Source organism: Patagioenas fasciata, chromosome 17 (genome assembly GCF_037038585.1).
Source record: "Patagioenas fasciata isolate bPatFas1 chromosome 17, bPatFas1.hap1, whole genome shotgun sequence".
Taxonomy (NCBI): domain Eukaryota; kingdom Metazoa; phylum Chordata; class Aves; order Columbiformes; family Columbidae; genus Patagioenas; species Patagioenas fasciata.
In genome coordinates this window covers 8,472,881-8,500,616 of record NC_092536.1, presented here as the reverse complement: position 1 = coordinate 8,500,616, position 27,736 = coordinate 8,472,881, and the positions used below count along the sequence as shown (strand labels likewise).

The 27,736-nt window shown below is 40.5% G+C and overlaps 2 protein-coding genes across 3 annotated transcripts in view; one reads left to right on the top strand and one right to left on the bottom strand.

Annotated features, from left to right (window-relative positions):
- Nucleotides 1–2,671: 2,671 nt before the first annotated feature.
- Nucleotides 2,672–12,292, bottom strand: SNAP29 (synaptosome associated protein 29). The gene is made up of 5 exons (XM_065851670.2): nt 11,847–12,292; nt 10,143–10,339; nt 9,344–9,429; nt 8,146–8,250; nt 2,672–6,787 (listed from the first exon to the last, which is right to left on the bottom strand). Exons 1-5 carry the CDS (start codon nt 12,063–12,065, stop codon nt 6,630–6,632), a joined length of 765 nt encoding a protein of 254 aa, XP_065707742.1. The 5' UTR covers nt 12,066–12,292; the 3' UTR covers nt 2,672–6,629.
- A 195-nt stretch (nt 12,293–12,487) lies between these two features.
- The window catches only part of PI4KA (phosphatidylinositol 4-kinase alpha), a 55,989-nt gene continuing 40,740 nt past the window's right edge, over nt 12,488–27,736 (top strand). Inside the window, exons 1-18 of one of the 2 annotated variants that reach the window (XM_065851669.2) lie at nt 12,488–12,706; nt 14,576–14,692; nt 15,907–16,000; nt 16,556–16,644; nt 17,121–17,193; nt 17,523–17,782; nt 18,442–18,508; nt 19,871–20,019; nt 20,582–20,647; nt 21,621–21,717; nt 22,108–22,299; nt 22,774–22,874; nt 23,491–23,620; nt 24,168–24,297; nt 24,913–25,008; nt 25,573–25,756; nt 26,486–26,589; nt 27,196–27,364. In XM_065851669.2, coding sequence (XP_065707741.1) covers nt 12,503–12,706; nt 14,576–14,692; nt 15,907–16,000; nt 16,556–16,644; nt 17,121–17,193; nt 17,523–17,782; nt 18,442–18,508; nt 19,871–20,019; nt 20,582–20,647; nt 21,621–21,717; nt 22,108–22,299; nt 22,774–22,874; nt 23,491–23,620; nt 24,168–24,297; nt 24,913–25,008; nt 25,573–25,756; nt 26,486–26,589; nt 27,196–27,364 — 2,322 coding nt within the window. In that variant the 5' untranslated portion in view covers nt 12,488–12,502. Of the gene's footprint in view, nt 12,707–14,575; nt 14,693–15,906; nt 16,001–16,555; nt 16,645–17,120; nt 17,194–17,522; nt 17,783–18,441; nt 18,509–19,870; nt 20,020–20,581; nt 20,648–21,620; nt 21,718–22,107; nt 22,300–22,773; nt 22,875–23,490; nt 23,621–24,164; nt 24,298–24,912; nt 25,009–25,572; nt 25,757–26,485; nt 26,590–27,195; nt 27,365–27,736 lie in introns of both variants that reach the window. The other variant, XM_065851668.2, reaches the window with a different exon arrangement.

The following is a 27,736-nucleotide window of genomic DNA, read 5'->3' as shown; positions in this document are numbered from 1 at the left end:
CTTAAGTCCATTTTAAGTACTTTTGGGCAGGTATGTAACAAGGTTGTAGAGGCTTAACAAATCTCTTTACAAATGTTATCCGATTCCATTGTTTACCACTAGTCTGGGGAAGGGTAAGTTGGAATTAATGGTTCTCCCAAATACCAAATGAAAATTGTTCTTACAGGACTCGGCTTCATAACCCCAACACCTGAGAGACCCCCAGAAGCAGAGACATTCCCTGGGGATTCACGCAGACTGTAACACGGCCAGACTGACTCAGCGAGACATCAACATGTGCCTCACTGCAGATATAAGGGAGCTTAACGGTTTTAACGTGACACTCATCATAAATACACACCTATTTCTTAAGTACATTCTCGAATTAAGGATCAGGGTTCTTGCCTTCTAACGCACCCAACCCCACTGCTCTGTCATTACAACTGACTGCTGCAGCCCAACGATACATGGAAACCAGTACCATGCTGCTGTTCCCCATGGTGAAGAGCAGCTTGGGTTGTGCTGTTCATCTCACCTCCCTCAGGCACAGGTGAAGCCCCCAGGCTTCTGGCAGGCTGCCTCTGCAAACCCAGCGCAGCACAGGTTAGCTTGAGCGGGGAGTAAGGCCGGAATATTGCATTTCAAACACCGATTGGTAAAGCAGGCAATTGAAAAAAGTGTTTATTTAGCTCATGGAGATTGCGGAAAAGAAAACAGCTCCAGAAATTCAAAGCTAAAAATGCTAGAGCAGTGAGGTACATTGGATTCCTAAGAATGATCTTCCTTCCCACCGTGGTCTGACCACACCATCTTTCTCACTCACTGAGCTGGACAAGCAGCTAAAATGCAGCTCAAAGAGCCATTCAGAAGGGTCAAGGGTGAGGATTCAGGCAATAAAATAAACATCTGGATATGGAAAAATCCTTCATTTTTTCCTCCCACATGTTTTGGAATCATAGTGCCAGGAAATTATTAAATCACACACATTTCGGTAATAAATGCATTGCTTGGATGGCACATGAAATTGCTGAGGGATACGGCTAAGGAAAATAAAAACTTTTCATGTCCACCAATAACCAATGAGAGCGTATGAAGAACAGTTCTTCCATTCAGTATTTCTTTCCCATAGGATGGAGAATGGACAAATATAAAGGTTGAAAGAGAAAGGAAGCAATTGGTAAAGACACAGGGAATGTTCAGCGAGACAAAATAAACTGTTAGGTTATAACTTGATTGAATGTAGGGAGAGACTAAAAGCCAGGAGGAGTCAAGAGGCTTGACTTTACCTATTTTACAAACCATGTAATGTCAGTAAGAAATGGTCTTGAATAAAACCAAAGGAAAATAATTAAGATACATAATTTTCCCTCACAGCTCTAACATGCCTGCTCTTAAATAATCGATTTTTATAGGCAGCACCTCCCCCTCTCTAGGGCTGACAGGCACCCAGCTAATCGACACACACATTCCCAATGGATCGCTTGCTTTCTGCACTGAAGGGTTAAATCCAGCACGGTGCTGGTGGAACACTGCACCCTCCTGCTGTCCCAGCTGACCTTGGACAGCTGAGACACACCAGAGCTGGGCAAAGGTTTCTTCTTCCAAGCAAGAGAAATTCTAGTGGCTTTGCAGAGTGCTGATCTGCAGGCAGAGCTCACCATTGGCAAATGACTGCTATCCATTAACAGATTTACAATTTACATGGAGGAAAAAGGATCATCTAGAATGAAAATGCCAAGGAGGGCCATTGTTTTCCCAAAAATATCCACTGCTAGAGCTGAGAGCCCATCTTCTAGAAGGTTCTGCCTCGCCAACAGCAAAGTCACAGCTCATCTAGACTTTTTATAGCTGAGGCAGGGCTCCAAAGTCACTGCATTTAGAAAACCCTGCCTGGCACTCAGGGATCTTCCTGATTTGGCAGTCTATTTATTGTGGGGCACCTCCCTGCTTTCTTTCAAGTGAGCCTTTCCAAGCCCCCAGTTCTGGCCCAAATGCAGTTCTTCATATTTTCCCACTTCAGGAATATGTAATGGATTTATTTGGAAGCAAAGATACCAACCAACCACCTAGCAAAATGAAGCAACAATGGTAAAGCTCCCTCCTAAAACCAAACCTCTCTGCAGAGGTGGGGAAGAGGGCAAAAGGCAGGCAGAAGCGTGAGGGTCCTTCCTTCCAACAGCACCTGCTCTACCTGGTTTTACACACTTGCACAAGCATCTTTTACCTCCACTTTGCCCTCTGATTTCCCAGAAAGGCAGGGACCGCAGTGTCAGCAAGGGAGTCCTTGAGGAAACACAAAAGGGTTGAAATTCCCAACCAGCCACAACCACATTTGTGTAAAGTCCTCCCTCCTGTTCACCTGTCTTAATGCATACATCCAGTTTCTGATACTCCTGATCAAGGTTACTTTTCAAGCAACATCTTGATTTATTTTATAATCACAAGTTAAAGTTTTGCAACAATAAATGCCTGTTTGCATTCCTTTCAGGATCTAAAGGAATGTACTCAAGAGTCAAGTAGAAATGTAATACCCTCCTTTTATTCCCAGAAAACCCACCAGCTGCAAAATTATTTCCGTTCTGGCACAAACTTAACAGAGCATGTCCAGCATTTTAACAGGTCTTATTGTGGAAAATAAGTGTCAATGATGTTGTAATCAGAGAAATACGGGAAATAAATGCAAAAATCTCCATTAACAATAAGCGCCTTTATTGACCATTTTACCATTCAACACTCATTTCATTCTATCTCCTGAATTGCTGAACCACAGTCCAGTTTAGCATTTAAATAAAAGAAAAAGATAATTCAATTTGATTTGTATAAAAACTGTTATACCTGGGTGGCAGAGAATTAAAGTACTATTAAAAAAAGCCACAGACACAAAAAATCACTGCCTGTGATTTTGAAAATTAAGCCACATATATTCCAAAGTAAAAATTAACACATAACCTCCATATTACGTTATGCTTGTAAAATGCCTACAAAAAATCTGTTTGTTCAGAAGGCAGAGTGGTGAAAGTCTTTTCTATTTCACCATTTAACAAATGACATCACTTCACAAAAACCACAAGGCAGCAAAACATATCAGATGAATGTCACACATTAAAAACCTCTGACACCATACAGTGTCCCAACAATTCCATTAAGCCAGAGTTCTGCCCACCAACAAGTCTTGGTAGTACAGACTAAAATTCAGCTACACATCACTTGTTGCAATATTTCATTCAATGCTCAGGAAATTTTACAATCTAATACACCTGGGACTCTAGTAGTCAGATATTGCTTATTCCCACTTGTTTTTCACTTGCTGTTTTTAGAGTATGTCTTATGTCTGTGTTAGGAAAGCTATGCTGCTTCCCAATGTTTGACAGCTCTTCAAAATTTATTAGCAAACTTCCTAAGCAGCAAGAAAATTTCCTTTTATAAAGAAGACTTGAAATATATATTTTTGGGGGCTATCTTCTTCTGACTTTAATATTAAACTTCTACTCATGCCAATAGGAATCAAATAAACCAGAGCTATTTTGCTGCAAGGACACCCATTTCCTATGCCAACACGAGTATCTAGGCAAAATCATTTAACTTATCAAGTTAGTGCTTGAGTGTAAATTAAATCTCTTCTGAAAGTCCTATGCCCTGTACAAAGTATGTTTTTCAACAGTATCCAAGAAGAAATAAAACGTATTTATCTCAGGAAATAGTAAGAACAGCTACTTAAATCCTTCATAACACATGCAAAATGACATTTCCTGAAAAGGCAAAAATCATGTGGTTTTTTCCATTACATTTCCCTGTTCTGCACAATTGAAAGTTATTCCAACGAGCAAGAAAAAAACCCCACACCACACTATTACACAACAGTGTGGTCTCCTCATGTCAGTCAGACTTCAGCTCTTTATCAGCATAAAGCATCTCTATTAACTTGAGGAAGGGAATTCGGTTTGTAACAAATTCATTTATACCCATGAGGTGTGGGAAGTGATCCTTTAAACAAGGCCATTAGGAAAAAACAAAACCCACCAATAAATAGAGCAGAAAAGCCTAAGCAAAGACATACGTTACTGAGCCAGTGAGTGGGACTGTGAGAAGACACGAGAAGTTTGACACCTCTGCAAAGCTCCCACATGGCTGAGATCCCGCTTTTCCAGTCTGCCTGCATCACAAAGGGCCTCCAAGTTGAAATAGGGACTTTTTTTCCCCCTTCCCTGCCTGTGTTTTTAAAGGCAAAGCTATCCAGGATGCAGTACACATCTCATAAGGCTTATACAACTTCACTTTGCTCTTAAATCAACCATAGTTGTTTGGATTCAAGCTCCACGTCACTTATTACACATAACACATCTAAATCCCCAGCTACATTTTTCCTCCATTGACCATAGTCTAGTGGAGAAAATCTCAGCATAACATCCTAGTTACCAAAGTCTTACTTTGGCAAAAACATAGCTGTGAAGTAGCTGCATACAGGTGAAGGCAGATTTCACATTAAAAGTCACATCATTAACTACTATGCAATTTTTTAGTATTCTCTCTCAGAATTTCTAAATCCTTTTCAAGATGAAAATGCTCCTGTTAAACAGCATTGAGATAAGAAAAAATACAATTCTTTTCACCCTTTTCATTAAAAGCATAAAGTCAAATAAGGAACTAAAACAGGTATAAGCAAAATTTCAACCTTCCTTCACTGAGGTAATTAACATTTTGAAAACTAATGATTGGTATCATTAAGTAAATAAACATATCAACCATCTTGAGACATAAAATCTTATTATTCATAAATATTCTAACAGAATAAAAGAGAATTAATCATGGTATACACCCAAACAGACAATACATTGATATTAATGAGGTTTTTAAGATTCCAAATGAGCATGACACAAAGTGCAAATTAAAAGGCAATTAAAGGGACTCAATAGCTCTTGTAGTTTTATGTCCCTGCAAAATGCCTGGGGTTTTTTTTAGGGACTGAAATTAATGACATCAGTAACATAAGGGGAAACAGGTTCACCTTAAATCTAATTCACAGCTCTACCTTGCTAGTAATCCCAGGAATATTTCTTTTCCACAATACTATGCCCAAGAACTGCGGATTTTCTAGTGATTTGTTTTTCTGCAAGTGAACTTTCAGCAGACACAGCAAATCAAGAAAGGTTCAAGTTGTCTTTTATCTCCTTAACAATCAGCTGAACTTTGTAGCAAGTGAGCTCAAGGTAACAAATCCCTTTAAAAAAGGAATCAGGACAGTAGGAATGTGATGTTTCTGGAGGATACAAGCTTGATAGCCCTGAACATCAAGGTTTTCTTTTAGTTCATAAGATAATGTGGCACCAACTCAGAACCGTAACTGTCTCTCATTAGCCACTCATCCTCATTTGCGATAGTGAGCGCTGCAACACTGACACACATCCCTTGGCCTCTCCAAACCCAAATTACTTGTTTTGAAGACAGCAAGTTCTCATTATCACGTCCCAAGGCGGGAACGGAATTGTAATTATTTTGTTCTACAGTGACACACACAAAAGAACAAAACAAATTGTAAGGCCCAACTTGTGTCTGGAAGACTCCAACATTTGAGTTTTTCTTCATCTGCAGGAACTCTTCATACCCACTAAGCCAACACAGAAGTATCTGAACCATAGCTGAGTGTCTTAAAACCAGTCACATCACGTAGGAAAAGGCAGCAGCTGCTGAGTCCGTAATCACATGCAAAATAAATGTTAAAGAATGATCTCCTGTGATCTGTTTGAGCAGTGTCAGACCAACTCTCCATTTCTACAATGGAAGCTCTTTTTCAAATAACCACAATAACTGAATAAGCTGAGAAAGAGCAGAAAATTTAAACACAGACGGTGACAATTTCTACAAAAGAATCTTTAAAAGCATATAAATTTACGTCCTGATTTTGTTACCCAGACTTTTTGGGTCACTGTCAATCAGTGTTTCTTGCAGACCACAACATACCCTCAGAGATCTTTACTGAAAACATTGTAAAGGTGACAGCATTTAGTGACCCAAACAACTACCACAGTTCATGGATCCAGCATTTGAGAAAAGTCATCTTAGAAAAGGGAACACGCACAGGATATTATCGTTACTGCATGACACCCTTGATATTTCACAACGTCCATAGAACAGTTCATTCCTTAAGCCCCAGAAATGCCAGAGAACAGTCACTTAGAATTATTTTTACAGCTGGAAATCAGCATTTTTTCAGAATTTAAAATAGCTGTAGGTAAACAGAATTAGCAACGTTTGTTCTGAACAAAGAAGCACACTCTGTTCCCCCCGCCCCCTCCTCAAAACAGAGGCAAAATGTAGTTACTTTTCTCATCACAGCTCCCAGGCCAAGGACACTGAAGCTTTGTAGACTGCAAATTCCTCCACGCACATGACACACTTACACAATCGAGCAGGGTATCCAGCACAAAAGCATTTACCAAGTGCTGAGAGATTTCACTCAACATGCACTTTTCCCATGTACATTAAGAAGAAACTTAAGGTATTATGCTGCACTTAGGATTATGAAATTTTAATGACAAAATCAATAGCGTATCAGAAAAAACAAACCAACTTTGTCCAAGATTTAAGAGATCAGTTCAGATAAGACACCCAAGGAAGAACTGACGCCGGACAAAAAAAATTCTAAAAATACTTTAAAGTTGCCGGACTTTTTTATCGGTGCTTTTAATATTGATATCCAGTGTCTCTACTTTTTTCGTTAGCCGATCCAGCATATCGTCCTGCTCATCTATTTCTGTTTGCAGACCAAGAGCTAGGTTTTTCAGACGACTCAACCCAGAAGACATCTCATCTGTCAATAAAGAGAGGGACCATAAGGTATCAAAGCAGTATAATGCATATTGTTTAAATAGACATGACCAATATTCCCTCTTCTCCAAAACCCTGGGTTAGAAGATGTCAGTGTTCTTTAGTAGTGGAAGCACCAATATTTTAACACTGCTTCTGCATTACTAACAGAAATAGTTGCTTCCTTCTTTTTTCCATTACAAGTTAACTAGAAATGCTTAAAACCAAATTATATCTTTATAAAATCACATACCTTGTAATAACATGCTTTTTACTTTTTTTTTTTTAAATGTATTATAGAAAATTTGGTACATATTACATATTTTCTCAGCTCAATACACACAATATGCTCACTACCTCAATTTGATATCATCAATACACTGAAGATTTAAGCCATTAATTATTCAACATAGATGAAAAAATCCAATTCCCAGATTTTCTAATTCGGCAATAACAAAACTATTTTATTGGATGATCGATTGGTATAAATGCTCCTGAGGCTAGTAGGATTTGCACAGCTTGGGAGTAACAAATGTGCTTCTACTAACTCTTATGATTGACTCTCTCTCTTTGATCTATTGCTTTCCAATTTCTTTCCAATCTCTTCTTTCTAGGTCAGCTAAACAGTGACACGTGTAGGCAAAGAGGCACTTTGTACATCTGCTACAGAACAAAGGAAGAGAAAGGCAGCTGAATGATTTTTAGAAGTCATTAAAAAATGCAGCAAATTCACAAATTAAATATTTAGTGCCTTTCGGTTCTTCTATTTGCTACAAAACATTTTTATTTCAAAAGCTGCGCACAGTTGTAAATTCTTTGGGTCCAAACTGATGTACAATTTAACATCTGAGTTTAACTGTCAGTTAAGTTGAACACATCTTTCAATGTAAGTGGTAGGATTTAGACAAAGAGGGAGTAAGTGTCCGTACTGGTATAATCTTGATGTCAATCTGAAGCAGTATCTTCTTAGTAATATTACCAATACCTGTTTAATAAATCTTTTCAGAAGGGATAGATAAGCCTGCTCGTCCCAGTGATACTCCAGTCAACTTACAGGATGATTCAAAGAAACAGTTTCATATCCTGAATGCAAGTGTTATGGATACATCAGCACCATTTCCTCATGCTGCAGCATTCAACCATACAAATGGCATATGTTTCAATCAAACGTGATTCTGCCATGTAGGTAGTTTTGGAATCCAGAATACAAGCAGATGATTTTTTTTTAAATGATGAAATTTCCCATGTGAACAAAAAAAAACCCCTTTTTGTTGGCAATATATTACTTAGTAATTTTCTATGGCTTAAGAACCAGAAGTTGGAAATTGTATTACATCAAACAGCTTCAATTTTCTCACTCACCTAAGTTGTTATCAATTTTCTGGTGGTAAGCTCGCAGTTGTTGGTTCTTCGGATACAAATCCCTCTGCACTGAAGAAACTAAATCTGCTTTGCCAAAATCATTGTCTGTTAAGAGTATAAAATACAGATTATAATGATTAAAAAGTTAGTAAGAAGAGGCTTTAGAGTTTTTGAAGGTGTCAAAGTTTAAGGCAAGGCAGCTATTAAGAATTACTCTGACCACAGTTGCCATGTAATCACATAACACATTAGCAGGAGTATTAAAATCAGTCTGACACCACTACCTATAGGGTACCCCTCAAGATGATTAGTTATTAAGCTACAATTATTCTATTCTGGGCTGTCTTTTGCAGTTTCACTGAGCAGTTGAGGAAAAAAACCCACACTTAACCAAGACAGCAGGTAGGTTGGTAACTTCCACCAGCAGTGAATACTTCCCCAAGTCAAGCCGCCAGAGAGTTATTTCTGTCCTCTATTGGACAGAATTCTAATCTTATGTGGAGTGGAACAGAAATTAATGTTACCAAAAAGTATTTCTTTACTTACAGAACTACAACTATAAGGACACCCTGCTGCTTTCTCACTCTTACTAAACTAAATAATTGAACCTCACTTTAAAAGGGAGCAGTCACATTATACACAAAAATCATCACAGACACATTGTAAGACTGAGGACCAACAGCAAACCCTGAACACTCCCTTGTGCAAATCAAGTAATGACTTCAGCATGAAGGGTTAGAGTCCATGTTTGAAACAAGAAGGAAAACATCTGAAAACTATGACAAGTGATGGTTAAAAAGGAAAACCTCTGCATGTACAAGTTAACCTTTTGGCAAACACAGGACAATGCTGCCTACACACTGTGTGGATTCTTTGCTATAGTCTCCTCTGTGCAAACATAAGCACTGGGTGCTTTTAAAGTCTTTAGTGGATATATTATCAGCATAAATCCCCCTGCAGGAAGGGTTAAATAAAATCTGTAAACAAGTAAAATATTTCACATCTTCAGTATGGGTATAATGAATTTTAGGGGAAACAATTCCCTAGAATTCAAAGCCATGAAGGCTGGAACACAAGTCTCCAAGCGTTAGGCAGCAACGTAGTCGGCTGGGCAGGCTGAAGGGTCTCTGCCTTCACCACTCTACAGGTTCACCCCATGTTGATGACAGACATTCAGTGTAAAATAAAGTTAACAAACCTGAATTATCTAGTTTCCTTAAATTTGGATGACTTTCCTGGTATTTTGACTCTTGTTCTTTACTAGACATCATTGCTTCCTTTAATCTGGTAGTAAAGAGAAGAAAAATAAAACATTCCTATAGACCACAGGCTTCATACTGAATCTGTTAAATAAGAACAGGTAACAATTTATGCCAGAAGAGCAAGTTTGTTAGATCCAATCCAAAATATTCCTTTAAAATTAAGTATAAGCATTTGACTTCAGTGAAAGCAGAACTGGTTGCTTTAGTGCTGAAAACAGCATATGGAAACTTTGTTATCAAAACCAAAACTATCTTCCATCTTGGAGGCAACCTAGTGCTGTCCTCTAGTGGAGGATGCAGCAAGAGGGAAGGAAATCAATCCGTGCAGCATTATCAGGCTTTACATAAATTTCTCAGCTGAAGAAAGACAAGTGCTATAAGACACAGTACTTTCACAGCAAATCATTTGTAATCGCAGCTTTTAAGAGAAGCTAGAGAAACACACATAATATATAACATGGAACCATGTCAATGCTACAAATCATGATTTCCTGACAGGACTGAAGTAAGCATGATAATTTATAATACTTGTGCATTAACTTCCCACAAATACAAAGTTATTCTTACCACTAAAAACACAAGTATTTTTCTCAAAGTAACACGGGAGCTAGACACCAACTCAGGTGTTTCCTTAACAGAATCAAGAGATCTTTTATTTTAAGTTCTGTTTTTCTGGTGACATCTCAAGAGATGCTGTGGGATATCAGTCCAAAGTAAAATGTTTATTGTACTTACCTACTGTTAGCATAATATTCAGGGGTCCCATTCTGCTCTGGCTTGCTCTCTGGAGGTTTGGCTTTGAAGTAGTTTACCAAGCCCCCCCAAACACTCTTAATGCTATTTATGTGCCTTTGACTAGTCTTCAAGTCCTGTTCCATTTTATCTACCATCTGTTCTGTGCGCTTCAGGGCCTCCCCTTGACGTACAAGTTCCTAACAGATACGGACAGGAAAAAAAAAAAGCTAGTAAAGCCAAAATAAACTGAAACATCAAACATTTTTACAGGTACTCTGAAGAAAAATAACAGCTCCCGCAGCTGTATAGATTACTTATAAAGACATACAGCTCTTTCACTCCTCCAGGGCATTTAAGTCAAGAGTTGCTAGTCAGCCATAGCATTAACCAGCTGTAAAATCCTCAGCACCACACAATGCCAGGTTCCTGACACCTGCTACAAACAGCACCCAGGAATTTTCTGTACTGGCCTTCTGTCAGGTTGACACTTACATCTGTTCCTGATAGAACAAGCAGGGCACCAGATGGGTGATGTACTGAAAATGAAAAGGTTTATGGCAAGGAAATAAGCAAGCAGAACTGTTTCTAGTTGAGAACAACACCTTCATTGGGAAGGGATACTATTATGACCTTAATGGCGTGATCCTGATAGTTTAGAAAGAGAATGACCAAAGGAAATAAATGCTAACAGAATTTTCCCATACTGCAGGAATTATATTTTAGCTGACACTAACAGTGCAGGATTTAGTAATTCTGACGTGTACTACCATGTTATTTTCTAATTCAGCAGCACAAACATTATTCCAAAGTAATCCAAAGATTAATTCTAGCAGGAAAGTTGTCTGCAGCCAACATTAGTGCAAAACAAATAACTTATGTTCATATTCTCTCTAGACTTCAGGGAACTCCAGTGGAATACACTTCTCTTCCCTTCAGTGAAGCAGCAAACACATACAGTTCAAGATTACCATGAGCCCTGTGTTAAGCCTAAATTCTTGATTGCTCATTTGTGCTCTTCTAGACAACACAAGTCACAAGGCTGCAAGTTTGCAGAAATAGCACCAAAAAAACCCTTGAGCAGAAGCCCCTACTGCAGCTTGTGGGTGCTCTCAGGTTAACTGAGGCAATCACATCACTGACATTGAAAGAAACGTCCCATTAGCAGGTGACACAAGGGACAGACCTTTATGAGGCATGGCTCTGAGCGTAAATATTCTGAAACATGGCCAGAAGAATGAAGGAAATGATTAATCGGGGTGAAGTGAGCACATCACAAGCAACTAACAGGGCCTGCCAAAAAGACAACTGCCAAAAACTTTTTAGTCAGATGAAAACAGGTATACAGGCCATTAAGAAAACAGTGAAAATTGTTAACAGGAGTTGAAAGCACAGTCGAGTCCTAGCCTCAGTATTTTATAGATAGGGTTTAATTGGGATTTTTTTTTCCTCAAAAAACCAAACTCTCAGCACCCAGAAAAGCAGCCCACAATAACACAGAGGAATACGTTGTCTTTGAAACATTCAATAGCTCTAAAAAGAGCCGTTTCGAAAGACTTCCAGTAAAACAAAGGAAAACAACCTCCCCCTCAGGAGGTTTGATCCAGACACCCCTCCCGGGGGGCGGCGGGCGCAGGGCAGCCCCCAGCACAAGGGGAAAAGGAGAAGGTTCCGCCCCCAGTTCGCCGCCCTCCACCCCCGACCCACCTCGGAAGCGGCCACCCCGATGCGCTCGGACTCGTAGAGCAGCGAGAGGGAGCGGGCGGTGCTGTCGGCGGTGGCGGCGGAGCGGCGGAGCATCTCCTGCTGCAGGGACCGCTGCCGTTCTGCTGCGCTCGCCTCCCCGCCGCCCCTCGCCGGCCAGGCCGTCGTTTCCTCATCGTCCTCCTCGGCGAAAGGGTTGTAGCTCCTCGGGAGGGCCGACATGGTGCCGCCGACAGCGGGCCGCGAAGGGAGCGGTGAGCGCCTCAGGGAGACAGCGCTCCCGCCCTGGCTCCTCACGAAGACCGAGCCAGGCCTGTCCTGCTACGCCGCCGCCTCAGGCCGCAGTCTCCTCCGTTCCTTCCGCCCACAGGCCGCTGCCGCACGGAGCCACCAGACCGCCCCCTCCGGGGCGGGACGAGCGCGGCGGGGCGCAGCTGAGGGACGGGCGGTTGCCGGGAGGAACCACCACAGCAGAGGGGAGGAGCGTGCTGGGCACGCCCATTTGCGGCGCAGCGCCGGGGGCGGGCACCGGGGCGGGGCGCCCACCGGCAGTGAAGTAGCTGCGGGCGCCGCCATGTTTATGGTGTGGTTGGTGTGTTGTGATCTCGTGAGAGCTGCTGGGGCGGGGCGGGGCGGGCAGCCCCTGGCTTCCCCGCAACATGGCGGCCGCTGCAGTAGCGGCGGCAGCAGCTGCTGCTGCGACGGCAGCGGCGGCGGCCGCAGCGACTACGGCGGCGGCTCCGGCTCCCGCCGCGGGCGCCGGGCGGGGGAGCAGCGCGGGCACCGCGCGCGGCTTCTACTTCAACACGGTGCTGTCGCTGGCGCGGTCACTGGCCGTGCAGAGCCCGGCGCCGCTGGAGAAGGTGCGTGCGTGAAGAGGGGCCGTCACGCGTGGGGAGGTGCCTGTGTGGGGACTGCGGGAGTGTCACGCGTAGGGGCTGCGGCTGTGCGGGGTCTGGCGTGGGAGCCGCGTGTGTGTGGGCGTCGTGTGGTCGGGGAGTGCGTGTGCGCGTCACGCGAGTGGTGTCTGTGTGGAGGGGGCGGTGCCGTGGCGGGAATGGGGCCCTGGCTCTGAAGTGTCTGTGCTGCGTGGGTGGGGAGGGCGGAGAGTCGCGGCCTTGGGTGGTTTGGTGGCCCGGTGACGGCGGGGACCTGTGACATGCGAAGGAGGTGGGTCCGAGCCCCTCAGCTGGGGCTGCCCCGTGCCCGTGGGCTCCGGCACACCGCGTGTGCGCGGGGGCTGCTGGGCCTGTGGGACACTCGTGCGGCCCCGTGTGACCTGAACAAAACCACAGTTGTGACAGGAACCGCCGCCCTCGGAACAGCCCTCGTGTCCTCACCACGGATGTGGATCCTCGCGGTGGCTGCACGTCCCTCGAGTTTGCAGAGGCTTAAATGACATTAACGATTCCTCTCTAGCTGAAGTTATTCCCTCTTGTCGTTACAAATGTTAACCTGACATGGGGTGCATGCATCAGGAGTTATTTTACAGAGCTTATGTTTCCTCTGTGTTTTGTGTTGAGCAAGACAATTATTGTGTTGTGTTACTGATCTTGTAATTAGGAGGTCTGGCAGCTTAAGGACAAGAATCTTAAATTCCACTGGGCACCCAGCGAATTGTTTTAATCCTCTAGGGAAATACTGGTTTAGAAATTTCAAGGTGGAGTGTTTATAGAGTTATCTAAATAGGAAGCAACTTGTCATCCAAACATAGGTCAGAGGTAGTTATTGTGACAGCCCTTTTTAGGTAATATTTATTAACATCAAGGAGACTTGTAAAAAGACAACATGCTTGTTGCATTGGCCCTTTTTTAACAGTTCTGTAGGAAAACAAAGTACTTGGGAAATTTGATATATTCTTTAGGTGTGTGTTTGCTGGATATGGAGTGAAGTAATAATTAAGCAGTGAGAAAATAATAGTTCTAGTAACTTAATCTGTTGTGCTAAAAGGATTTAAGCAAAAGTTTTACCCAGGTAACAGTTTATGGTTTAGTGCTATGTATGAAGAAGGCATTGGTGTAGCTGTAACCCAAGCTGCATTCACCCATTTTTTGTTTACAGGAATAAATACATGTGCATATGCCTGCTGCATGTTTTTTGCACATCCTGGCTCTGGAGTGTCTGTGCTGCGTGGGTGGGGAGGGCGGAGAGTCGCAGCCTTGGGTGGTTTGGTGACCGGGTGGGGACCTGTGACATGCGAGGGAGGCGGGTCTGAGCCCCTCAGCTGGGGCTGCCCCGTGCCCCTGGAAGGACAGCTTTGTTGTACCAGGGATGCAGGAATGAGCTCTGTAAATGTGATGCTCTGAACAGTTTCAGAAATTCTTTTGAGATCTGAAAACAAACAAACAGCTTGATCAAGTGTTGAAGAAAGCTTTTAAATCAACCCGTGTTGTGGTAAAAATGTTTGACACCTATTTGAGATTTTTCTGTCTTTTTCTGCTTTCTGTTATTCATCACTCTTTCCAAGCCCTTAGCTGCTCTTTTTAAGATTGGTGGTTAAAGTGGAGTCATGTGGCCACCTGTTTGTCTTCCAGAAGATGGAAAGTCTGTTGTTCACTTCAAACAGAGGAGATCTGAAGGAGTCTTGGAAACCACAGCCTGTCAGCTCCTTCTCTGCTGTGGAAATATTTGCAGATATACTAGAGCTGCCCAGGCTGTTGCTTGTCTAGGGCATGGACACGATGGCTGGGAGCTTCTTGTTCCAACTGTTCTTTCCGTCTGCTGTTTTTCAGGTACAAAAACTGCTCTGTATGTGTCCAGTGGATTTCCATGGCATTTTCCAGTTAGATGAACGTCGCAGAGATGCTGTTATTGCTTTAGGAATCTTTCTAATTGAATCTGACCTTCAGGTATCTTTCTTACTTATGCTAACTCTATTTTACTTGTAAGACTTTGGATTAATTCAAATGTGGTTGTTCAGTGAAGGAAAAGTTGGTATTTGCTATCCATAAAAATAAATAAGATCAGAGGTAACAGATGGATGCAGGCAGGAGAGCACAAGGAAACGAGGGCAGTACTGATGGGTGTGATCATCAGTAGTCATGGCACTGCTACAGCCAAACTGCTCTCGTGTTTTTTCATCATCACAGCGTAAGGAGAGAAGGGAAAGGCTTTTCAGGAGGATTTGCTCAAACCATATGTGTCACTGGGTGTTCTTCCCCACATGCTTCTGAATGACAGTATGTTCCAACATGCTCCTGAACATCAGGTTTGTAATGGGCCTTTTCATGCTTGGCACTAGCCAGGGTAAACACACAGTGCACATAGGCTGTGTTGTGTACGAACGTCTCTTCGTGTCTGTCAGCCTGGCTTTGACAAACTGGTTTTCTTCCCTTCAAACTCTGGGCGTGGTGGTGTTTTGTGAAGAGGAAAGGAGGGATATACCACGTCCTAGGTCCAAAGTCATTAGACCTCACTTTAAGTTGTTCAATGCTGCCCAGGGTTTGCGTGAGGCCTGAATTCCTCCTGTTTGATATCTATTTACTATGATACAGCATGTATGCATGTTATTAACATTGTGTTTTTTATAGTATGAAGTTTAAATAAGGCAGCTGTATATGTGTTTCTTAGCATTTTTTAAAGCCAGCAGTTACTATTAATTAATCCAACTCTATGAGCGGGGAAAGTGCTGTGATTTGCAGATGAGGAAACTGCAGCATTGCACAGATATTTGAAGTGCCTTGTATAAGGCCGAGCCATGGATCACATGTACTGAATTGGGACTGGCACTGAATTTCTAGCGACCTTAAAATTATTTTGTGACCTTACTGTAAGCTAATAAATTGTTTAGGATGGCTTACTGTTCTGCAACTTTTTTCTCCAACTTTTATGGAGAATGAACTGCTGCCTAAAATGGAAGGGTTGGATTTATAGCACTGAATGAGTTTACTTTCATTTGCCTGCTTTGAAATCAACTTTGCAGTACTTGTGAAGCTTGTGGAATAATTACTAGAAGGAAGTTCTGTATGTGGTTAATGTAGTCTTCCTATATCTCTAAAATATCTTGAGATGATATGATTCAGCTTTTCTTCTCCATTTTAAAATAGAGTTTTTTCCACTTTAGCACAAAGATAATGTGGTTCCTTACCTGCTTCGACTTCTGAAGGGTCTTCCCAAGGTCCAATGGATAGAAGAAAGCAATGCACGGAAAGGCAAAGGTGATGTTTGGATTTTTTGTTCATTCTCGTGGGATGCTGGCCCGGAAATAGGACTAACAAAGGTTACTCAGGAGAGGTGATAGGTCCTGCTACATTCTTAGCTCCTGACTCAACAGCCTTTATTATTGATTTTCTTTAGAAGCAAAGAGGAAGTCACATAGCTCCCAGCTTTCTTACTTGACTGCTTTGTGATAAATTACACTTCCCAAATAATCCTACACTCAATGTATTTGGTTACTAAACTGGAGAGAAGATTGTGTAGTGGTTAGAGTAAGAGGGTGGAACACAAGATTTGTATGCTCTACCTTTAGCTTTGATGCTTAGTTGCTATTTAAACTATTTCCTTTCTTTCTCCCTTAGTATCTCTTAAAATTAACATAAGAATACTTTTTCCCAAAGAGTATTGTAATTTTTTTTACTGTATTTTTCTACAGTCTATCTCAGAACTGTATGGCATGGGAATCACTTCTGTCTTCTTGCTTTATTATTATCTGCTCTATGTTGATTCTCTCTAACAACACGGAAGTGGCTTATTTTCTGTCCATTACTTTGCAGGTTTGCTTCCAGTTGCAGAAAATTTCAGCTTCTGCTTGGTGACGTTGTTATCAGACGTTGCTTACAGGGATGCGTCTCTTAGAGAGCAGGTAGAGTTTATTTAAAGTTTGTGCTAATGCAGTGCCCAGTTCTCTAATGCTGGAATAATGACAATCTAGAAACGAGTAAACTACAGCTGCTTCCTTTCTTGCAAAGGGATGGATTGCTTTAACATGCATACTGTTGCATTATTTTGCCAGTGTTAATTAATACTCAAGTATCTAGAAGATACTCATGAGTCTGCTGTTCCTTCTGGGTGTCAAAGTATTTAGGTTGTGATACTGAAATTAGAACTGCTGCGTATTTATTCTGCTAGTACATACCAGCTAACTGCAGACTTCACAAAAGCAGCTCTGACCTGAGACAAGGCAATATACATTTTTGGTCACAAAGCATTTAAAAAACCTTGTTTCCAGAGGTGCTTATGTTAATATTTGCAAGTTTCATTTGTTGTAGTGATCTAGTGTAAGATAATGATATTTCTTTACCAAAATATATTTTTGTATGTCTGTCTTGATTACTTTAGATTTTGGATGCAATTCTACAAGTAATGCAGTTCCTATTGGGAATGTGCCAGACCCCGCAAATGCATGATAAAGGTACTGTTAAAATTGTTGCTATATTTATAACTCCTGCCCTTTGAATTTCTCTTGTGTTTTCTGATTATCAGAATCACTTCTGAAAAGTGAGAAGCTTTTTCTTCTACTTCCCCTAGCACATATTTATTCTGTTTGTTGCTGACTGGTTAACATGGAAGCAGAAGTGTATTAATTTGCGATACTTTCATGACTTTTTCCTCTGCTTGCACACAAATATGTCTCTGTAAGGCACATTGGGCTGAAACAGTTCAGTGAAGTGGTAGCAAAACTGTAAAGAGGAAGTTCTAAGTTACTGTTAATATACCGTTACATGTGTTTTTCTTTTCCAGAATATTTATGCAAGTATGCAGTACCCTGCCTGATAGGAATTTCTCGAGCCTTTGGTCGCTTCAGCAATTCGGAGGAGGCTCTCCTTTCAAAGCTTTTTCCAAAAATTCCACCACATTCCCTGAGAGTTCCAGAAGAACTTGACGGAATTCGCCGACGATCCTTTAATGATTTCAGATCAATTCTTCCCAGTTCTCTACTCACTGTTTGCCAAGAAGGATCACTAAAGAGAAAGGCTAGCAGTGTATCTAGCATCTCACAGGTTTGTATGACTGACTCCAACACAGAGCAAGTGCTTGGATGATTTTGTGGTCATAGTGGAGTTAAGACAACGTTAAGCCTGGATGTGCAGGCAGATACAGAGATCTTTTTTTTGCTTCTGCAACTGGGTTTCATAATTTGTAGTTTCTGAGCTACAGAATAATAAATGACTGTTTAACAACTGTGCTTGCCTTCACATGGAACAACTGGCAAGTTCTATCCCTTGTGTTATTCCTATGGAAAAAAAAATGTAATGTATATTTGCGAGTTTGGGAAGCTGGCACTTAATGGCTGAAGTTTGCAGAAGTGCAGAGGATACATGAGCTCTCACTGGTTTCATCAGGAGCTGCGGGTGTTCGTTGTCTTCTGGGAAGAACGAATTCAGATGCTGGTTTTGAAACCACAGATTATTATTAGCGTAGTTTCATACAGCACAGGACTCATCATTCTGATCTCTTCGCTTTAGTCAAAAGCACTGAAATAGCTTTTTTTAACTTCCCATTTTTGGTTGGAATTGAGGTGTTAGGCCCAGCAATATGTAGTTCCTATTAGTTTTTCTTGGAGCTGTGTTTCATTATAAAGTGCATGAACCATTCTCTGGAAGACTTTTCCATGTTTTATAAATAGTTTTTGAATTGCAGCTTTTGTGCGTTGTTTCAGGTTAGTCCTGAACGTGGAATTCCACCTCCCAGCTCTCCTGGAGGATCTGCAATTCATTACTTTGAAGGTAAATTGTTTTGCAAAGGAACAACATGTGATTTGGGGGGTTTGTTGCTATTTATAGAAAATTGGAAACCAAAATCCTTTTGACTCCTTTCTTTACCCTCTAGAGTTCTTATAGTAATTTTTTGGTACATGCCTGCTAGGATTTGGAGAAATTTGGGGGTTTAAAGACAATAGGAAGATATTATTGACACCGGTTGTTTCTGGCAGGCTGCTGAGAGAGACGTGGTTTCCTGACTGCTAGGCTGTGCCTAGTGCTGAAGAGATTAATTCAATTAGGCCAAAAATATTTCAGGAGATTAGTCTGAGTAACTTTGAGGAACAAGTGTTAACATTGTGCTTCACTGAATAACTGGCCTGGGATTTTGGAACCTTTGTGGCACATTGTATAAATCTAAAACAACTGCTGCATTTGAAGTAAAGGGGATGTGGGTCGTTTTGTAAGACCTAGTGATTTGCTGAAGTGAGAAATAAAGGAGAGACATTGAAGTTGAGTGCTCACTAATGTGTGTTACAAAAGGCAGAAATGTGGAAAAAAAAAATGAATTAATATACAAATTCTGAACTGCTGAGTTTTGGTAGAGCTCTGGCTGTGAGTTCTGTGTCAAAGCAGGGCTTAAAAATGAACTGTCCTTCATTAATCAAGTTCAGAACTAGTTCTGCATATGAGGTATTTTGGTGCCTCTAGTTTTGTTTGGCCCTTTGAGGTTTTCAACAGGTTGGGCATTCTCTGTTTCTGGGTCATTCTGCTCTCTTGAGCCCTGGCCTAAATTATTTCTTCCATGTCTTTTCTTTCATCCTATTTGTTGAGGCATCTGTCTTCCTCAATCATATCATGGGATTGCAGGGTAATTCAAATATCATTCTTAAATTTCCAGTTAGGAAGAGAAGTGTTTGTTGTCTCTCTACCCTGTTGAACCAACCTATACTTCTTTTCAATTTTATAGTCTTCGTGTTTTGAATTAAATAAAAAAGGGCTGCAGGTTAGACAGAGGCTATAGTAGTAGAACAAAACTCATCTTAATGCTTTTGAACAAGATGGCATTTACAGATGTTTTCAGGTAAAGGTACATCAGTAGTATGGGAAGACTTCTTGTCGGCAGTGTCTTTGACATGAACACAAGTCATTTAAATTAATTCTTCCGTTGTGATTTTCCAATCACGTCTAATGAACAAATGTATTTAATCAGTTTTCTATCGTGTTTTACCAGTATATTAGCTGAAATGTGCCTCTTGATAGATTGCAAGTTAGAGACTTATGTATGTGGGAAAGAATCTAGTTGTAACTGAACATTACCATTAAATACAGTTTATATATCCTCTCTCTCACTAAACTTTTATTTGTGTTATTTTATTTTCTGGTCAGGTTCATATCTTCCTGATGGGAGTGCAGTGGATCCTGATTATTACTTCTCTACGATCAGCTCCAGCTTTTCAGTTTCTCCTCTCTTCAATGGCATTAACAACAAAGAGTTTAACATCCCACTGGAAATGCTCCGCCAGCTGTTGAACATGGTATGTGATGGGCTGCAGTGAGATTGCATTCTAGAGATAGAAATAGATACAGATTAAATTAAAGCTTTTAGAATTGCAAATAAAAAGACTGTGGTTACTCCCAAGCTTTGTGTAATGTTATTTTTATGGCTGTTGATGTCATGCTTTAATAGTATTCCTAGAAAGCTCTCATATGAACCATGAAGAATTTGCAAAATCAGATAAGTTTGTCAACTTCTTCCTGTTTGACTCTTGCAGACCACTTGATCTGAGCTGTTGTATGTACTGTTAGTGCTGAAATAGAAGATTGGGGTTTTTTGCTGTGAGAATGGGACCCTTTTCTGGATGGGTTTAGTTGCTGGGGATTCACACAAGTGACATAAACTACTGGCCCTGCAGCAGCTATTTTGGAACAGCACACAGAGGCTCAGTTATATTTATTCGTGTTGCAGCCAGAAATTCTTGTAGCCTTAATTTCATCTGACATTTGCAGTCAAATGACTTGTGTTTTCTATGCAAGGGCAAAATTTTATCGTCTTCGCATCCAGAGTCATCAACAGGAAACAATTTTTTTATTCCATAGGTAAAACAGATCGTTGGGGATTCTCTGCTAAAGACCTTAGATGCAGTTATAGCTGAAGTTGCAGAGGTATGTTCCTTTGCTAGTGACTTGAGTACTTTAATCTTTTGTCTTAATAGTTGGAAAATTAGACTTTTACCTATGTAAGGTATGCATTTTCTTGGCAAAATAATAACAATTTCCTGTTTGAACTGTTCTTTCAGTGGTTTAAATCTAGCCTTCGACTGTGTAAAAATGGGGAGGGGTGGAGGAGGAATGTTTTTCACTCACATAGAAGGAACTAGTTGTTCTCTTAAAAAATGAACCATTTTCTTACTTTACCTCTATTATTCTAAATTACAGCACTGGTTGCCCCAAACTGGTTTACTGTCCACTAAGGTCTTTGTTGCGTATTATAGTAACATTGTCTTTTTTCACTTAGAATATGTTGATTGTTTTTCTGGCTTGGAAATGACTGCTGCTCTTTTAAGTGGCATTTCTACAAGTTTAATGGTGTTGCGGTCTGGGGACCGTTACTTTCAGAGGTAACACACTGGTTCCTATAGGTCTGTGCTGTTCTGTAACAGCCTCCACCACGTTTTTGGAGTTAACCTCATCTCCTCAGGGGTGTAAAGCTGTGTGGAAAGGAGTGTGTGTTCTGTTGTGTGTGGAAATGGTTTACTGTTCTCTCCAGCCTTCCTCTGAGTGCTGCCATGAAATGTAGGCCTAAGTGGAGACAGCTTCAGATTCTTTTTTTGCTGTTTCAGTAAAATAATAGGTTTGAATCTTAATTATTTTTTTTAACAACACGGTTAGAGAGAACACATATGTGCTCTTTAAATGGAAAGAGTGACTGAATCTGACATACTGCACTGCATGGCTGTACTTTGTCTTGTGATAGAAGTGGGGGGAAGGCTGTGAAGTTACTTCTGGTACCTGGTTTAAATGCTTGTTTACATTGTGGAGGAAAACAGTTACATGACTGGAATAAAAAGATTTCTTTATCAATATAATGGAAAATACTTGATTTTGAATCTAACAGGTTGCTGCTTTTCTTTTTCAGACAGGAGCTAATATAGATCTCTATTATAAAACATTCAGTGACCCTCTTTATCTTGCTCAGTTTAAAATGCTGAGAGACACATTATACTATATGAAAGGTAATTTGTAGTTTTTTCTTTTTAATTTATACTTCATGATGTTTAGGATCCCCAAAGCATTGTCTATATTGTATTGAGTGCTTGAACATTGGGGGTTGCATTTCCTGGAAACTCCATGATTGCTGTAGAATTTGTAATTTGAAATGTTTCCATGTGAGAAAGGTGCTATGGATATAGAAAAAGAATTTTGAGCACTGCTTAAAGGATTAATGGGTGACGTTTCTATTGTCTGTTTACTGGTGGGCTTTGCTATGGAACTTATCTTTTAGGTAAAGGATAAACTTTATGGAATAATTTCATTTATAATCACAATGGATTTTATAAATGTCATCATTCTGATAAGTGACTCCCATCCTTCTAATATAATGCTATTTCCTTTTATTTCTTTAGACCTTCCCAATTCATTTGTGAAGGAAATCCATGATTTTGTGCTAGAGCAATTCAACAGCAGTCAGTCAGAACTCCAGAAAATCCTTCATGACGTGGATCGACTGCACAATGAACTGAGTCCTCTAAAACTGCGTTGTCAGGCGAATGCTGCCTGCGTGGACCTCATGGTGTGGGCTGTGAAAGATGAGCAAGGTAGAAAATGCTCCTTGGTCTCTCAAATGTCTTTTAAGTTGTAGAAATACTCAAGTTCTCTGAGAGCAGATGATGCTCAGAGAAATATAAAATAAATTTCAGCGGAATACTTTTTGCTGTTAGAATACAGGAGGAAAACTTCCATCAGAAAGTTGTCAAAGTAGTTGGCTGGGTAGTAAGACATCTCTTCATAGAAACAGAATCATCCTGTTGGCTTATCTACAAAAGTTGCTATAATTGCTGCATTACATTCAGCTGCTTATTTTCTAGTTTATTTTGTTTTTACTTATTGCTCTTAGTGACTTAAATGTTTCTCAGCCATTCTTTTAAAGAAAAAACAGGACTGGGAAGGTCTTTCTGACTAGATCTCTTTGAGGAATTGTGATATGAGAAAAGTGAAGCTGATACGTATTCTGCATTGTTTTAGGAATTCCAGTAATCTGATAAACTTATTTTTTTCTGTTTTTGTTTAAGGTGCAGAAAACCTGTGCATCAAGTTATCAGAGAAACTGCAGTCGAAAACCTCGAGCAAAGTCATCATTGCTCACTTGCCGCTGCTGATTTGCTGTTTGCAGGTCTGTCTTCACAGCATTTAACATTACTGCATCAGTGAGTGAGAGCCTGGGGAGTTCGACAGGTTGCTAGAAGAACACTTTATCTGCTGGTACTTCCAGCAATGTGCTCTCCGTTTGGATTTTAGAGGTCCGGTGTGGAAGCTAGAGCTGCAGTAGAGTGGTGCTTTGAAAATGTTCTTAGCTCAACTGCTTCTTGAAGAATAATATTGACGAGGTTTTTCCTAACCAGTATTTAATTTCTGAAATATTTAGCCTCTTAGTCCATTACATAAGCAGTTAAAATATTGGTACTGTCAGATCACTGAGTTTTGAGACTAAGGCTTGGTTTATTCTAATTTTTCATCTTCTTATTGGGCACTTATTCATAGTCTTACAAATATGCTTTCCATTACACAGCAAATAGATTATCAGGATTCTCTAAATTTTGGAACTTGCCCATTAATTTTATTTTTAGAGAGTGCAGTTCATGTTGTGTAACTCCTGTGAAATCACCCAGAAAGAAAGCAGCAAGGCCTGACTGGCATGCAGCACTCTGGGACAATCTAAGAGAGTTGAAATAAATGATTTGTGCTGTTATATTCTAAAGCTACGTAATTTCTTTTATTCCCTTTTTTAGGGTCTGGGTCGTTTGTGTGAGCGGTTCCCTGTTGTGGTTCATTCTGTCAATCCATCCTTGAGAGACTTTCTTGTGATACCTTCCCCAGTGCTTGTGAAACTTTACAAGTACCATAGCCAGTATCACACAGGTAAAGGAAAAAAGACCGTGTTACAAGGATATGCTGCTGATTGTTTTCCAACTTCTATGGCTTTTTGATGCTTTGGGGTGTTTTGTGGTGATACAGCTGTAGGGGGAAATGGAAATGCATTTGTGATCTTTTTAGTTATTATTTTGTTTCCTTCTTGGAGGTGGAGAGGAGGAATGCGAATCAAATTCTGGTGGAAGTGTACCTAAGAACAGGCAGTATATATAGGTATAACTATTTTATATCCCAGCAGTAATATTGCAGTGCCTCTTTTGCTGAAACCAGGATAGTCTTGTCTGAAGCACTTTTGTCGCAAGTGAGATCACCAACAGCCGTAGTGTGATACTGCAGTATTGTAGGTTGTATTATGTGCGTCAGCCTCCTGCACCCAGTTCAGGGCAGTTGGCTTAGGGCTTTGTCCACATGGACCTCCAGAAACCTCCAAGGAAAAAGGTTCTACAATCTGAGTCAATGCATAATTGTCCTCGTAGTGGCGGGGGGGAAAAGAGCTGTTTCAGATGTTGATTTCTGTACTCTGTGTTCTTAGTAGGTGGTAACGACATCAAGATCAGTGTAACCAACGAGCATTCGGAGTCCACTCTAAATGTAATGCCTGGCAAGAAAAGTCAACCATCCATGTATGAGCAGCTGCGTGACATTGCCATAGACAACATCTGCAGGTAAGAGGGAGACTTGCACCATGTTGGAACCTGTGTTCTCTTTCCCTAGTGGAAAAGTGTTGTGAATGGTTTAGGAGGTGCTACTGTAAAGGCTTTTTGCCTTTTTTGGTTGTGACTTCATTTTTCTTCAGACATCTTTATATTCTGTTTATTTCCTAATTGTAATAACTCAGTCTCATTGGTTTGCTTCACACCTATGAATTTTCTACTTAGATTATCATGTTGAGTGAGCCTCCTGTATCAGAAGGGTTGTAACGCACTCAAATGTGGGCAGTGTAATGGTCATTCTTCCCATGTAGACAGCTCCAGGGAGCTGGAGGGAAGTCAAATAGTTGGTAAGTAGAGACAAGGGATTGAAGTTTCTAAAGCAGTGAATTCTGAATTTACCTTATTGCATATCCTCATCCTTATTGTTGCTGGAGAAAGCAGCAGTAGAAACTCTGCTCGATTTTTTAAACACATCTGCAGCGTTCCTAGACAATCAGCTCTTATACTCCAGTATAAACGTATTTTCCTTGTACCTGGTGTGCATTTACAGTAGTAAAAAGTGAAATTTTTAACTTGTGCATTTTTTTCTGGCTGTTCTTGCAAGTTTTCTGTTCATTTGTATTCCAGGTGCTTGAAAGCCGGCTTGACCATAGATTCAGTGATTGTTGAGGCCTTTCTTGCCAGTTTATCGAACCGTCTCTACATCTCTCAAGAGAGTGATAAGTAAGTTGTTGGTCATCAACGCATTTTTTTTCCTTCGTTTTTATCTGATCAAATCAGCAAATTTTTGGCTAGTATTAGCCAATGTGGAGTCCTAGATGGAGTGATACTCTCTCTGCTGTATCCTTCAGCCTTCAGCTGTCTTTTATGGATTGCCACAGCTTGCCACTTGTGGCATTGAAGTTGCTTCATTTTTAAGAGACTTGCCAACCAAGAAACTTCCAAGGCCAGGACCTGTGGTAACTGGTCTGACTGGCATGTCTTAATGTTTTGCATATCACTTTTACCTCCTTTTGTTGTTTCCAGAACAGTTTGTTCATGGATTAGTGTGGGTTTCTTGGATAGTGTATTTTTGTGTTTTCTTTTGAAAACCAACTTGTGCAAGTGTATCTCTAATGTTCATGTTGGGAGTAGATGGGTGTATAGAGTGGCAATATTTAAAGCTGTTAGTGATGTTAAATGTAGTGTTTGAACTGTTTCTTACATGTGATGTAACCATGCTTGGAGGTCTTGAGAACTGGTGAGCAATTAAAGGTACTGTTTTGGGGTTTTTTGTTTTTCTAACAGGGAAGCTCATTTGATTCCTGACCACACAATTCGTGCACTAGGGCACATTGCAGTGGCACTGAGGGACACCCCAAAAATGATGGAACCCATCCTGCAGATCTTACAGCAGAAGTTTTGCCAGCCACCTTCTCATCTTGATGTGCTCATAATTGATCAGCTGGGCTGCTTGGTCATCACCGGAAATGTAAGGAGAGAACTGGCCATGAGAGTGACTGTTCCTGATCCCTTTCCTGTAGCTAAAAGGAAACAGATTTTACAAACTGCATTTGCCGAAGTTTTTTGAGGTTTTTCTTTTCTTCACCACAGATATGTGCTTGTACAGTCCTCGTGTCTCTAAAGAAAGCTAATTAATGATGTGTAAGATGCTGTCCCTGTAAAGATTAGTCCCTGTAGAAAATAAAGGGATTTTTAAAATAAAAATTAAAACCTATAAAAACCCCACCAAACTCAATGTCTTCAAAAGTTAATAAGATTATAAACTTAGCCTCTGTCCTGAATAGGTGCACATTATAATTTTTTGTATCAGTAATTAACTTTCAAAGTCTTTGTAGCTCCATACATTTTAAAGTATAGGTTGTCTTCTTCAGTCATACACTAATTAACTGACTTTTTCTGAATATAATTTGTGCCTCCAAGCAAGCAATTATTTGCCAAAACTCAGAAACCTGAAGAAGTTTTCCATCAGGAAGGTGGAGTTGAAGAACTTAAAAATTTTGTATAATTTGAACAATTAAAAATACTAATGAAAGCACTTCCCTTTGTGTGCTTAATGGAAGCTGAAAGTGTTGGTCAGGCGATGATTAGATACCTCTCTGAAGAACGTCATTATACTTGATTTTACAGGGTCGTTCTTTAGAGAGATTGTATTCAATAAGCTCTACTTAGTGGTTTGTTTATTGTGGCTTTTTTACAGCAATATATTTACCAGGAGGTGTGGAATCTGTTTCAGCAAATCAGTGTTAAAGCAAGTTCAGTTGTTTACTCTGCTACAAAAGATTATAAGGATCACGGATACAGGTAACACTTGACTGTGCCCCTTGAATGTATGAATATTGTATTGAACATCCTTTATGCTACATCAGGGTTTTTCCCTTTTTCCCAGTATAAGTTTTATAACAAGGTTATAAATAGTACTGTTCTTTTCTCTTTGGTGTTAAAAAGTAATATATGTAGTTTAAAACTAGTAACACTTCATAATGGAGAGATTCCTAAAAATGTTTTCCCCTACAGGTAGTACAGATATTTTTTTTTCCCCTCTGTGAGGAGTTAATATTTGTAAATGATAATTGACATTGATGACTTATGTCATCTGTAAGTAGAGTAATTAATCTCTTAGCCTGGAAAAACTAATGAAGCTCCATTGGGGTGGTGTTTGGTTTGGGGGGGTGTTGGTGTTGTTTTTTAAATATGGTTCCAGCACTCGTTAGGGATTCAACGCAAGCCATTAACGATTTGTTTCTTAGTAAGCGCACTTTTTAGTCCCTGTTATAATTAAAGATTATCACTGACTTTGTTGGTAGTTGGAGTAGGCCGGATATATAGTTACTATGAGCATTGTGAAGAAAGCACTGAAAATGTGAGACATGGAGTAATTGCTTGTTCGTAACTGTGTTTTCTTCACAGACACTGTTCCTTAGCAGTCATTAACGCCCTGGCTAACATCGCTGCCAACATCCAAGGAGAACACCTTGTGGATGAGCTGCTGATGAACTTGCTGGAGCTGTTTGTTCAGCTCGGGCTGGAGGGCAAGAGAGCCAGCGAGAGAGCCAGTGAGAAAGGACCAGCACTGAAGGTCAGATTCAGTTGTGTGCAGCTGTGCATTTATACAGATGGCATGATTAAACATAGTCTTCTGTGGGTCTTTTGAACCAAACCCACGCTTCCTTAAACCTAAGAATGAAATTAAGCCGTTCGCTTTGAAGATAAGCAGCATTCAATCATGGATGCCATCTCCTTTAAAGGGAACATGTCTATAATCTGCTTTTTGTGAAGTCTATGGTGGAAAATATGTCTCCATAGGTCTCAGAGGTTCTTTTAACAGTAGATAAGTGAGCTGAAATGGTGAAAAAGATTGTAAACATTGCTCTAAGATGGCACTTCTGAATTAGGATCCACCCTCTTCCTTTCAGGGATATTTTTCCACTGTTTCAGTTTTGGAATCGCT